This window comes from Arvicanthis niloticus, chromosome 1 (assembly GCF_011762505.2).
Source record: "Arvicanthis niloticus isolate mArvNil1 chromosome 1, mArvNil1.pat.X, whole genome shotgun sequence".
Lineage (NCBI taxonomy): Eukaryota > Metazoa > Chordata > Mammalia > Rodentia > Muridae > Arvicanthis > Arvicanthis niloticus.
This window is the reverse complement of record NC_047658.1, coordinates 112,693,578-112,706,581: the sequence shown is the minus strand read 5'-3', so window position 1 is coordinate 112,706,581 and position 13,004 is coordinate 112,693,578. Positions and strand designations below refer to the sequence as shown.

Here is a 13,004-nt window from a genome sequence, read left to right as displayed (position 1 = left end):
GTTGGCCAGTGTACAGTAAGGTTTGACCACATCCACCCTCCTTCTCCAGTATTTAGTGAGTTAATGTTTGATTGGGATGCTAGTTCGCCACCTCCTTTGACCTTACAGATAGCAGGCCACTGGTAGATGGTAAGTAGACCCAAGAACTGTGATGGCTGAGGGGCAGAGCTGACAACCAAACTGCCCTCCAAGGAAGGACTAAAAGTAACTGGGTATTAGCTCAAGGGCTAGCTATAATCCCACCCCTTTCTCTTTCCCTCTCCCTCAGGTTCCTGTTTCTCCTTTGTCTTATAACTGTCATGGGAGGGAGCTCTCTAGGTACCCAAATACTATATTTGATACAGCTATTGGCGTTGACGTGGTCCTGGCCTAATGAGGTCCCAGTTCTTGAACTAGGGAAACCTCTAATCTGGTCCCCTCTTGACAGGTGATCCAGGAAGGACATGGACAAGCCCACAGAGGGTGTAGAGACATTTTTTAATTCCCTTGTCACTAGACATTTTCCTGAGAACCTCCTCCATGCCAGTTACTAAGGAAAAACAAAGGAGCCTTAAGGGGCTGAGGGAGGAATGACAGAGGCTGGCCCAGATAGACTTGGGGAAGGCAGGAGTGACTTCTCAGCCTGGTCAGCCCAGCAAGTCTCCTCCCCCTCCCCTTGGTTTGTTGTGTTCTGTTTTTTGTTTGTTTGTTTGTTGAGACAGGGTTTCTCTGTGTAGCCCTGGCTGTCCTGGAACTCACTCTGTAGACCAGGCTGGCTCAGAGATTCAGATCCACCTTCCTCTGCCTCCTGAGTGCTAAGTCTTCTCTTCTTGATGATTATTTGGCTTAAAGATTATCATACACTTTTAAAACACCGAGCTCCCTTTTCCTCAGGGGCAGTAGTCCTCTTGGGCCCATCTTTGTCCCTTTCATCTTACCTTTGCAGGAACCCTGTGAGACAGATGCTGTCCATTTCCTTAAACAGGAGGAAGCAGGTGAAGTCATTCTACCATCCTACACCAGACTGCATGGTAGAACAGGGATGAGGACCCAGCATTGTCTGACCTCAGGGCCTATGACCGTGACTACACCATGCAGGTACCAACCTGGGGGCTGCCTTGAGAGGATTCCACAGAGAAGAGGCTAAGAGCACATTTTGTGTTGTAAAACTTTATTGAAGCCCCTGGCTATGAGGTCTGTGGCTATGGGCACAGGGGGACCTTCAAGATAACAAGGTGCTCCTTGAGACATGTACAGATTATTCTAGTACTTGGAGTAGTAGAGTCCTGGCCCCTCCACCACATGCAGCTCCGTGAGCTGGGCTAGGTGCCTTAATATCACCCTCCTGTGTCCAAGAGAGGCCAGATCCTAAGAACACTACAAACCTCAGCTAGATTCTTAAAAAAAAAAAAAAAAAATTACGAATACACTGTAGCTGTCTTCAGACACACCAGAAGAGGGCATCAGATCTTATTACAAATGGTTGTGAGCCACCATGTGGTTGCTGGGAATTGAACTCAGGACCTCTGGAAGAACAGTCAGTGCTCTTAACCTCTGAGCCACCTCTCCAGCTGCTCAGCTAGATTCTTGATTCCATTTGTAGGGAGCGTGGAGCCACATAATGAGCATTAAAGTGGGAGTTAGAAGTCACCTACGGTGGTGGCGCATGCCTTTAATCCCAGCACTTGGGAGGCAGAGGCAGGCAGATTTCTGAGTTCTGAGTTCGAGGCCAGCCTGGTCTACAGAGTGTGTTCCAGGACAGCCAGGGCTACACAGAGAAACCATGTCTTGAAAAACCAAAAAAAGAAAAAAAAAAAAAAAAGTCATCTACCTGCTGAAAAGATGACTCAGTGGTTAAGAGCACTGACTGCTCTTCTAGAGGTCCTGAGTTCAAATCCCAGCAACCACATGGTGGCTCACACCATCTGTAATGGGATCTGATGCCCTCTTCTGGTGTGTCTGAAGACAGCTATAGTGTACTCATATATATAAAATAAATAAAGTCTAATAAATAAATAAATATTAGATAGAAGTCATCTTCCAAAGCAACAAGGGGCTTCCTTCTATACCAGTCCACAAAGAAATTCCCTGGATGGCTTCAGGGGCCCAATCCCAGATACCCTTTGGGAGTGTTCTGCAGGGGAGTGTTCTGCAGGGTGTACCAGAAACTTCTGCAGTGGTGTGAGGAGAGGAGGAGGCTGAGGATAGGAGAGCTGGCACTTTCCCTTTTTCTCCAACACACTCCAGCCCAGAGGGCCCTGCCTCACCCTGAGCTGGCCCTGATGTCAGCGGAAACCCCAGGGGCAGAGGGCTCCTTTCACCTCAGCAACTTCCCTGCCCTGCCCAACTCCCCCACCCATACCTGGCCCAGCTCAAGCCTCCCCAAAGGACACCCCACCCTGCTTCCCCTTGGAGCTGGAAGGAAGCTGAGACGCCCTGGCTATGTGGTTCTGTTCCCGGCTCCCCTCTGCCCCATCATGGTGATTTTATCTGTCATCCGTAGGGTGTCTGGGTGATGGGTGTAGGCAGAGAGAGGCAGAAGGGATACCCCTGGGTGCTTCACTTTTCCTTTGCCTGCCAGGAGTTGTCCTTGCCATTTTCCCAGGATGTTCCATTGCCCTGGCCAACCCATGCTGCAGGCTCTGTGACTCTGTCTCCCCTGGCAGAGGAGTGGGGTTACCTCTCCCTGGGCTGGGAGATCCTTATCCTGCCCTGCTGAGTCACCGATGGCTCCTCCCGCCTGCCTTCTCCCCTCCCTTCTCCCCACTATCCTCTTTTCAGGCCTTTCCTGGCTGTCCAGGCCAAGGGTCAGAAATAGTCCTCTTCCCTGAGACCATCAGTGATGAATGACGAAGAGGCTTAGTGACAGAGGAGAGACTATGTCCCTCCTCTACTAAGTGATCTTGGACAAGTCAGTATCCTCTCTACTCCTTCACATCCTCTTCTTCAGGGATGGTGGTAATATGATAGCAGCACCTTCCCCGTGGTCCCTAAGAGAGCTACTGCATAAATACTATAGGAGCTGGGGCTGGGTTGGAGCTCGGCAGGGCGGCAGTGTGTTCCTAGCATACACGAGGCACTGCAGACAGACAGACAGCATCAACACAAATGGTGATGGTGAGCACAGCTCATCCTAGTTCTGAGGAGGCAGAGGCACTGCGTGTGAGCCATGGCTCTGAGATCCTGTGATAATGAAATGGAGGCTGAGGCGATAGGGAAGGCTGCGGAGCTTGGAGGTGTCAAGGAAGACCTCCCTGATTGGTCAGAGAGAATTGCATGGCCAACAGAAAAGTACACGGCTGGGGAGGAGCTGGAACCTCTGTCTATGATGTCCTGTTACCTCCCAAAGGCTTCCCAAGGCAGCTGCTGTGTATGCCTCACTATCCAATGTGGACCTAAATACTGCCTGCCTTCCAGGGCCACACGGAAAGGTAACTTTAATACTGACTAGACACGTGGGCAGCTTGCTATGAGGCTCCAGTGCAGACCAGGGTGCCTGGAGCCAGCCTTTCCTCAACCTCCAACTCACAAGGACTCTAGACAGATCCATCAGGTTTTTTGTTATTAGGAATTCCAGACTGGGACTTTCAGTGGCTCAGCATGCACAAGCAGGGTTCTAAGTTCGAGCCCCTGTACTGGGTAGAGCGGAGTCCCAGATCCACCAGATACAAGTGACCCTCTCCACGGCAACAAATCCTCGGAGTTGTGGTGAGGCTCACATGAAACAGTGAAGTAAAGGCTTTGCAAGTTGCAGAGTTCCAAAGAGATTCAAGGGTCTTCCAGTCTCCTACCCATGCATGTAGCTGCTGCTTACTGAGTGCTTACTAGCAGTGTAAAAAATATTTAAATACTCCCCACAGACAATCTCACACAGCCCACCTGAGGTGGGTGCTATTGCAGTTGCCACCTTACCACATGGTAATCCGAAGCACAAATTATATGACTTGCTTAAGATCATAGAAGTAAGCAACTTAGCTCTAAAGCAATCCTGCTTTTAATCAGTGGCCTCCTCCCCATTCTGTTCCTATATCCCTGAAAGCCTCTTCCCACCTTCGTGTCCACAAGGAAACCCTGGGAATATCACCTTTTCTGCACTGTTTCCCTATGGGACCAAGAATAAGGCAGGGCTCAAGACTGGTACCCACAGATGCATGCCTGACCCAGGGTCAGGCCAGCCACCCTGGATTTGCCTTGGGATCTGGGACTGGATGTGGTGTCTGTCTCCCTCTGCTGGTCCCATAGGGGGACAGCTTGGCTGAACTGCTTTCCCCAGAGCTCGGTTATGTCCATGTCTCCCCAGCAGTGGCTAGTAAGTGTAGGGGACATTCAAGAGACTGAGGACTCAGGCCATATGCTGGTCCACAGAAATGCCAATGTCACCTTATGGAATTCCTGTGGCCATAGAATTGTCTTTAACAGGACCCCCAAGGGGTAGTCTTTAGGGAGGTCAGGTTGCCTCCCTGATGCCTGTCCAGGGGGCCCCCAAACAGCCCCTTTCCCCTTCTAACTCATGAATGGAGCTGTCATCCATGGATTTATCTAAACCTTTTGTGAAGCTATTTATATTTCCAACCGGGACCACATCTTGGGGTAATGAGTTCCATCGGTGTCCTCCCCTGCTGGGTGAAGCATGCTGCCTTTGATTTGTCCTAAACTTACCTCACTTGCACTCCAAGGGGGCCCTGTAACTCCAGCATGCCAGGTTTTGGTGAACAAGCTGAGCTTCCCCCTTTCCATCCCCCTGTGGGTTTGAAAAATTCCATTCCATCCTCCCTCCACTTCCAGCCCTGCAGACTGAACAAGACCTGGTCCCTCTGTGTGCACCATGTCCAGAGCGTAGCCACATCTTTATCTCACAGGAACCTCCAGGAGACTTTGAGAGACATAAGCACTACCAGTCTCCCTGCTAAGGACCAGCGAAAGTCCAGAATGGAAAGACCACATGGTGGCTCAAAGGAGCAGCAGCCTGCTTTCTTAGCTGCTCTCAAAGGCTGATTCTTCCTTCTGTCCCAGACACAGTCAAAGAAGTTTCTCCAGCCTGTGGGCTCCATGCCTTCCTCTGGACCCTTTTACTGGGGGAGACTTTCCTCTAGCATCCCTTCATCTTGGTCTAACCTGATAGTCTGCTCTGTCGCCCTCTTTGATGCTTAGGCTGCAGTAAGGATGACTGCACAGATAGAGTAGGTAGGATACCATCATTGCACTAGCAGATTAGAAGAGCTTTGTACACATGAACTAAGTAAATGTGCACAGCAGCTCCTCAAAGGAGTGACTCTGAGTACCTCCAATCTATTGGAAAATTCAGACTTTAAGAACACCAGCCTAATGCCCATTTTCACACACTTGTGATGGAGCCAGGATTCAGACCCAGGCAGACCTGGCACCTGACCTCATTCTGTGTCTCAGCAAACAGCCTTGGATTCAAGTCTTGCAATGGCTCTGAATCTTTGTTCTTCACTTATTCAGCATAGATGCATCAAACTAATGTTGCATGCCAAACATTGTTCTGATTGATGGGACAGATGCCAGGGAACAAGAAACCCTGGGCAGGGCTTGGCAATGGGGGCTGGCAGCACCTGGTGTGCTACACATGTGTCACAGGCAGGCCAAATGGTGTTCTCCCTTCCTAGTGCCCCAACAGCTCAGGGCTGCCACGTCTACTTGGTTATCCCAGAGTAAGCACACAAATACCCTATCTATAGCCTATATCAAGACAAACCCTAGTGAACCCCAACTCTCCAAACTATTCTGCACTTCTGTTTTTTACTCCTGTTTGGTAAAACTCCCAGTTACCCCACCTGTGTCATCTATAAGTAGGACTGCATAGGCTACACCACAAAGTGACAGAGCCCTACTGATAAGCCTGTGAGACAGCATATTACCAGAGCCACAGATTCCTGGCTTTCTCCAAGGTGCAGCTTCACACTGAGAAGTGAGCCCCGTTCATTATTAATAACCGTCTTCAGTTACAGTTTCTGTGTGACCCTCCCACCCCAGCCCCAGAGGTTTGGCTCTCACTTTGCAGCTCCCTCCCTCTTACTGTGCTTCTCTGGTAAATGCGCACTACTGGATGTGCCGACCGCAAGACAGAGTGGTAGGTTGGAAAGCTTCCCCTAGACTCACAACCCAGGAATGGGATGGGGAAACAGACCCTAGAAGAGTATGTCTCCCAGAATTACACCACAGGGATCTTCAGGATCTGAAGTATCAGATTGGAGGGGGTTTGGGTGAGCATCCTGTACCCTATTCTTCCCCGGTCCATTGTACTACTTACTGAAGGTTTCTGGTATTGAGCAAGAAAACAGGAGGGTGACCACTCTAAAGTGTCTCCTTTCTCCTTTTCCTAGTATATAAGACCTCAGGTGGATAGCATCTTACACCCAGTATGTCAGGGACAGAAACAGGTCAATCAGCAACCTTTTCCTTTGCTTCCAGGGAGCCTTGCCTTCTGTCTCCTGTTGAGACTGGCTGCTCAACAGGCAGGGGCAGGGGAGGAAGTGGAGGACATCTGAAGATCTCACCGAGTCCTGAGTAAAGTGGGAGGAGGATATCTCGGGAGGAAGAAACGGGAAGCACTCCGGACTGACTCAGGGCGTTTGTTTCCTTGTTTGTTTGTTTGTTTTTGAGACAGTGTTTCTCTGTGTAGCTCTGGCTGCCCAGAACTCACATTGTAGATCTCTCAGCTACTAGGATTGAATGTGTACCCCATCAGGTGTGTGGTTTAACCCAGGGCTTTTGAATGTTAGGCAAGTGCTCTACTCAGAGATACATTCCAGCCCTTCTTTCATCTATTATCAGTGTGTTTGAGATTGTGAGCACTTGAGGAAGTCAGAGGACAGCTTGCCCTGCCGCGGCTGCTGGCTGTAGAGCTCATGTCACAGCCAGCATCTAATGCCCTTGGGTCACCTTGAACTTTCTCCATCATCTCAATAGGCCTTGAATTTTCAATCTTTCTACCTTAGCCTCCCAAGAACCTGAGATTACAAACCTGTGCAAACCATGCCTATAGTTAAATTTTAGGAGGCTAAGTATAGGGAGAGTAGTGTTATCAGAAGAGGGGGGCGCTTTGGTCAGAGAGTAGAAGGGTGATCTGGAGCAGCCTGGCTTAACTGTGCCACATACTCAACTTTGTTCTTTTCTTTCTTTTTTAAAGATGTATTTGTTTATTTTATGTGTATGAGTGTTCTATCCGTACACCTGCATGCCAGAAGAGGGCATCAGATCACTATGTGGTTGCTGGGAATTGAACTCAGGTCCTCTGAAAGAGGAGCCAGTGCTCTTAACCACTGAGCCATCTCTCTAGGCCCTCCTTTTTCTTTCTTTCTTTCTTTCTTTCTTTTTTTTTTTTTTTTTTGACAGGATCTTACTTACTGTGTAGCCCAGGCTGGCCTCTCAAGTTCTCAAGAGTCCCTGGTGTTAGAATTATAGGCATGAGCCACCATACCTGGCTTAATACCTTTTTATTGATCCTAGGCTGTGTGTGAAGTACACAGACAGAGCAACAAACAAAACAGAAGCAGTTCCTGCCCACATGCAGCAGCCACAACAGCAGGGAGCACAAGTATTAGACACATAGGAAACTGATAAGCACCATGGCTCAAAGCCTAGGGCCTAGCCAGTTTTCTGTGCTGAGGGAACCTTTGCTATTGAGCCCAGGAAGAGAAGCCAGCATGGAAGAAGCAGGCCACCGCCTTGGAAGCAGTCAAGGTGGCAGCCAAGGGCCTGACAGGGCTTTGAGATGGGCGATCAGAAGTAGGAGACAGTGAAGATGTGTGGGACCTGGATCCTGAAAGTTCCAGATCAAGAGACTGGACTTTGGCCAGAAGAGTTAAGCCAGTAGAGGCAGATCACTGAGGGCTGTGTGTCTGGATAGTAGAGACAGAAGGAGTACCACTTTGCCATCTGTTTGAGAAATGGATCAGTCAGAATCCACCCAAGAACTGAGAAGTGAAGAGGAGAGGATGCTGGTAACAGCTAACTCCTAGTCTAACAGCTAACTGGACGCCTCCAAGTTGTTTGTGTGGGCTGCCCTGGATGTGGAGAGGGAAAGCAGCCTCCTCCCTGGATGCTTTAAGAAAGAAGAGACTAGAGAGGAAGAGGAGCCTAGAAAAACCAAAAAGGGGCTAGGTAACAAATACAGCCTCCCATTACCCAAAGGCCCGCGGGGGGGGGGGGAGGGGAGGGCAGGAAGTGTTGCTCTAGGCTGTTCTTTTGACTTTTGAAGTAACTTAACACCCAGAGCAAGGTGAATGCATCCCAGCTGATAACCCTCATCCTTTCACACTGAGTAATTGGTAAATGTACACAAACCACGTTTAGTGCTTAAGCCTTTCCAGGGCTTCCCAGTTCATCTCTGACTCTCCCTCCTTCCCTGCAAGGCCCGGGACACCCCATCCACCCATATGCGCCTACACCATTGTGTTTCTGCCCCTCCTTTTGACAGGTCCATCCTTCTACCCTTTTGTGTCCCAGAACCTTCTGATCCTTCCGTGTATTTATGAAGGTCAGTGAAGGATCCTGAAACCAGAATGAACAGCCAGCCCCTTCTCATCGCTCTTGAAGCAAGTTACGTTAATTTTTTGAAGGGAGCTGGTGGTTGCTGCCACGACAGAATCCCCAGCCCAGATTGAGCGCGGATTATCTTGCTTTGACCCTGAAACCCCACACACTGAAGTTAGCGACCCGGGAGGGTCTATTTTTCCCACGTTCGGACTCTGGTCCAGAGCTCGATCCTGGTGCAGGCACTTTTCTCCTCCATCTAATGTGCCCTTCACCACGTGTGCCCAGCGGAGCCTGCAGTGAACCTGCAGGGCGCCGGTTCGAGTGGGAAAGCCAAACCTGATGAAGGAAGCAGAAGCGCGCCCTCTGAAGTCACGTGGTCCAGGCCACACCCAAGGAAACGACTAAATCACGTGACACCGAGTCTAGGAACGTTTTTCTCACGTGACGGAGAAACCCCGGGTGGACCAATAAGGAAGCGGAGGCCAGGCTGGCGGGCGAGGAGGGGATGGTGAGCGGGAAGAGAACTTTAGGCATTCCTAGTAGCTGCTGGGACTCATTGTGGGTCCTATCCCGTCCCGGTCTGGTTACAGAACAAGCTGGACTTTAGTGTTTATGTATCATGAAGTGCCTGATCACCGGGGGCAACGTGAAGGGTAAGTTTGGACCTGCGTTGTAGCAGATCATGTGAGCAAGCCCCAGGAGTCCCCCTAACCACTTTCTGCTCTCCTCCCTGCAGTGCTAGGCAAGGCTGTCCATTCGCTATCCCGAATCGGGGACGAGCTCTATTTGGAACCCTTGAAGGACGGGGTAAGAGACTGGGACGCAGGGTTGGTTACGGATTCAATGGTGAGTGGGGAGCCTAGGCTTGGCGTTCACTCAGCATTACAGGGTGATGGTGGGCAGGTATTTCGGCGCAGTTTATTTATCTCTTCGGTTGTTGGGACATCAGCTTAGGCCCTGTCTTCTGAGGCTGCATGTGTATACAGAGGGTCCTTGCTCTTCCTAGAGCGCCTAGTGGCAGGCAGTGTTGGGCTAAAGTAACTTAAGGGAAAAGCAAGCACGGCAGACCCTGGGCCCCGGAAGACTGGGAGGTCCACATGCAGAAGGTCTTGCTACACAGAAGAGGAAGGGGAGTTTCAGTAGTAAGCGATGGAAGAGAACTGCCACAGGATGAAAAAGCAGGCCACTGGGTTGGGCCTGCCATTGCCCCTGACTGTCTTCCCTGCTTTTTGTGTCTCAGCTCTCCCTACGGACTGTGAACTCTTCCCGTTCTGCCTATGCCTGCTTCCTCTTTGCCCCACTCTTCTTCCAACAGTACCAGGCGGCTTCCCCAGGTCAGGACCTGCTGCGCTGTAAGATCCTAATGAAGGTAAGGACCAGTTGAAGCATCTCCACAGCTGTGCCTCTGTGCCAGGTACTCAGTAAATGATGACTGGGGGTTAGTCTCACGTGGGAGCCATTCCAGGCAAATGCAGTGGGATAAAGATGTTTAGACTCCAGAGTATAGGAGCTGTGGAGAGGGGGGTGACATTTGAGTTGGTCAAGAAAAGGTTAGCAGCCTTTCCCAGCAAAGGGAACAGCATGGACAAGGCCTGACAGTGTGCAGACATTCTGCATGCAGTGGGAACCCCTTTCACAGCTTTGTGGGGCCCGGCCAGTGATGGACCAGGGCCTACATGGGATGTAGAGCTGGTCCATGGAAGCAGAGTACCAGGCTGATGTCCTACCTTGCCCAGTCCTTCCTGTCCGTCTTCCGCTCTCTGGTAACGGTGGAGAAGACTGTGGAGAAGTGCTGTATCTCCCTCAGTGGCAGCAACAGCCACCTTGTGGTCCAGCTCCACTGCAAGTATGGTAAGCAAGACCTGGCCCGCCAAGAGTCACTCTGTGGGTTTGGGGGGAATGGAAGTGAAGGTTGTCAAGCCCACTGAGACCATTCCCCCTCATCCAGGGGTCAAGAAGACACACAACCTCTCCTTCCAGGACTGTGAATCCCTGCAGGCTGTCTTCCACCCAGCCTCATGCCCCCACTTGCTCCGCACCCCAGCACGGTAAGCACACTTGCTTCAAACTTCACCTGAGTCTCTCCCTCCTTTGGGTCTTCAATGTCATTCTAGGAACGGTCCATTTTCAGCGGGCCTGGCTAGCCTATGCCTGTCATCCTAGCAGTTCTTAGATGGAGGTGGAAGGATCAGAAGTTCCAAGGCCAGTGAGTAAGTTTCTAGGCTAGTCTAGGTAATATAAGACTCTGTCTCAAAAAAGGTTGCATGTAGCTGGGCGGTGGTGGTGCACGCCTTTAATCCCAGCACTTGGGAGGCAGAGGCAGGAGGATTTCTGAGTTCGAGGCCAGCCTGGTCTACAGAGTGAGTTCCAGGACAGCCAGGGCTACACAGAGAAACCCTGTCTCGAAAAAACAAAACAAAACAAAACAAAAGGTTGCATGTGCTGGGGAGATAATTCAGTAAAATGTTTGATGTGCAAGCATGCAGGCCTGGTTTTGAGTCTTAGGGCTTATATAAAAACATGGAGTGTCAGTCAGGTGTTGTTGTTGGCACATGCCGTTAACTATAGCACTTAGACAGAGGCAGTCAGGCAGATCTCTGTGAGGCCAGCCTGGTCTACAGAGCAAGTTCCAGGACAGGACAGGCTACAGAGAGAAACTGTCTTCTTCTTCTTTTTTTTTTTAATGAACAAAACTAAACACCAAGATGGACAGCGCCTGAGAAGCAGCAGCACTGAGCACATCTTCTACGCGCGTGCGAGCGCGCGCACACACACACACACACACACACACACACACACACACTCATATAGAACACAAAAGCACCTTTGTCTTTGAGGGTTTCTGTGTCAACGGCCACACAGCCCAGTGCATAATTGGGCCCTTACCTTGCTCTTCAAAAGCAGAGGCTACTGCCTCTCCCCATTTCCACAGACTATGGGGTCTTGCCTTCTATATCCCCAAGGCCTGTTCTGACTGCCTTTCTAGAGAGAACCTATGACCTGCCTGCATGATCAAGAGATCAGGACCTGAATAACCCTGAAGGCCTGTCCTTGATCCTGTGCTTCAAAGTCCTCTGACCTCATTCTTCTGGTAGTGTCCTCCTTATAGTGGCTTCTTCCTAACTGCCAGGGCTCTGGACTCTGGGCCAAAGGAAGAACCTGGGGGAGGAAGCTGCAGTGTAGGGGCTGTTCCACAACCCACGAGTCAACATCAAGACATGGCATGGCAAGGAGAATATGCTTCCAGCAGAGATTAAGGTCACTGAAGATAAGCCCAGAATTCAATGGCCTCTCCCTTGCCTGTGCTGGACACTGTTTGCATCTAAGTAGCCCAAAGTCCCATTCATTTCTCAGAGAGACTGAAAGTCCCTTCAGGTCTCAATGTCAGCTTCCCCAGGGTCTGTTAATAGTGGTGATAAGAGTTCCTTTTTAGAGGGGCCATTTCTTTTCCTTTTTCTTTTCCCCTAAATACTGGCAATAGAACCCAGGACCTTGTATTTGCTAGGTATTTTGTACCACTGATCTAAAGACCCAGCCCTAACTGCTCTTCTTTCTCACATACAGTGTTAAATATAGAAGTCGGTGTGATGGCTCAGTGGTTAAGACTGTTGCTTTAAGCCTGACCAGTTGAGTTGTCAGGTTTTAAATCCCCAGAACTTACGCGGTGGAAGAATGGACCCTGTGGGCTGTTCTCTAGTCTCCACATGGACATCAGGGCATTGGAGCCACGCTACTTTCCACAGCACACCCCACAAAATAATTTTTCAAAATGCAAATATAGATGCCAGTTGCCCCCCAACCCCACCCCATGGTAGGGATGGAACCCAAAGACTGAAGTCTCAAGACAAATCTAGGAGTTCTTTTTCTGTAAATGTTCAGCAATATATATCCTCACCTGGCTTGGTGTTCCACACCTTTAATCCTAGATCTTGGGAAGAAGAGGTAGGCAGATCTCTGCGAGTTCAAGGCCAAACCAAGCTATATAGTAAGACCCTGTCTCAAAAAAACCAAAACCCACCAACCTGCCCCCTGTTCCCTTTCTGTGTGGGTGCAGTGTGTTATGTTTTACACAGGGTGGTGTTGAGCCCTTGGGTTCAGTAGCTGGCTTGGGCATAGTAGTGCGCACCTGTGATGCCAGCTCTTTAAGAGGTAGAGATGGCTCAGGAGTTAAGAGCACCTGACTGCTCTTCCAGAGATTTTGAGTTCAATTCCCAGCAACCACATGGTGGCTCACAACCATCTGTAATGGGATCTGATGCTCTCTTCTGGTGTTTCTGAAGATAGTTATGGCATTAATTAATTAATTAATTAATTAAAATATAAATAAAATAATAAATCTTTTAAAAACCTACGTTTGAAGTCAGCAGTGCTAGATATAAAGAACCTGTTTTAAAACAACCCCCACCCCGTCACCAAGAAAGTAGCTGGGTCTAACAGCAATGACCTCCTATGCCCAGCTTTCCTTCCCCTGCTGCTGTACTCAAGTGTTCCCTGTGTCCCTACACCATCCACTATTGCCTGCT

The 13,004-nt window shown here is 49.9% G+C and overlaps 1 protein-coding gene across 4 annotated transcripts in view; it reads left to right on the top strand.

The window, feature by feature from the left end:
* Rad9a (RAD9 checkpoint clamp component A) overlaps window positions 1-13,004 on the top strand; it is a 59,355-nt gene that overhangs the window by 43,678 nt on the left and 2,673 nt on the right. The window contains exons 1-6 of one of the 4 annotated variants that reach the window (XM_034511422.2): window positions 6,415-8,106; window positions 8,423-9,134; window positions 9,218-9,288; window positions 9,722-9,850; window positions 10,218-10,332; window positions 10,430-10,529. In XM_034511422.2, coding sequence (XP_034367313.1) covers window positions 9,101-9,134; window positions 9,218-9,288; window positions 9,722-9,850; window positions 10,218-10,332; window positions 10,430-10,529 — 449 coding nt within the window. In that variant the 5' untranslated portion in view covers window positions 6,415-8,106; window positions 8,423-9,100. Of the gene's footprint in view, window positions 1-6,414; window positions 8,107-8,422; window positions 9,135-9,217; window positions 9,289-9,721; window positions 9,851-10,120; window positions 10,333-10,429; window positions 10,530-13,004 lie in introns of those variants that run through there. The other 3 variants (XM_034511448.2, XM_076915005.1, XM_034511414.2) reach the window with 3 other exon arrangements.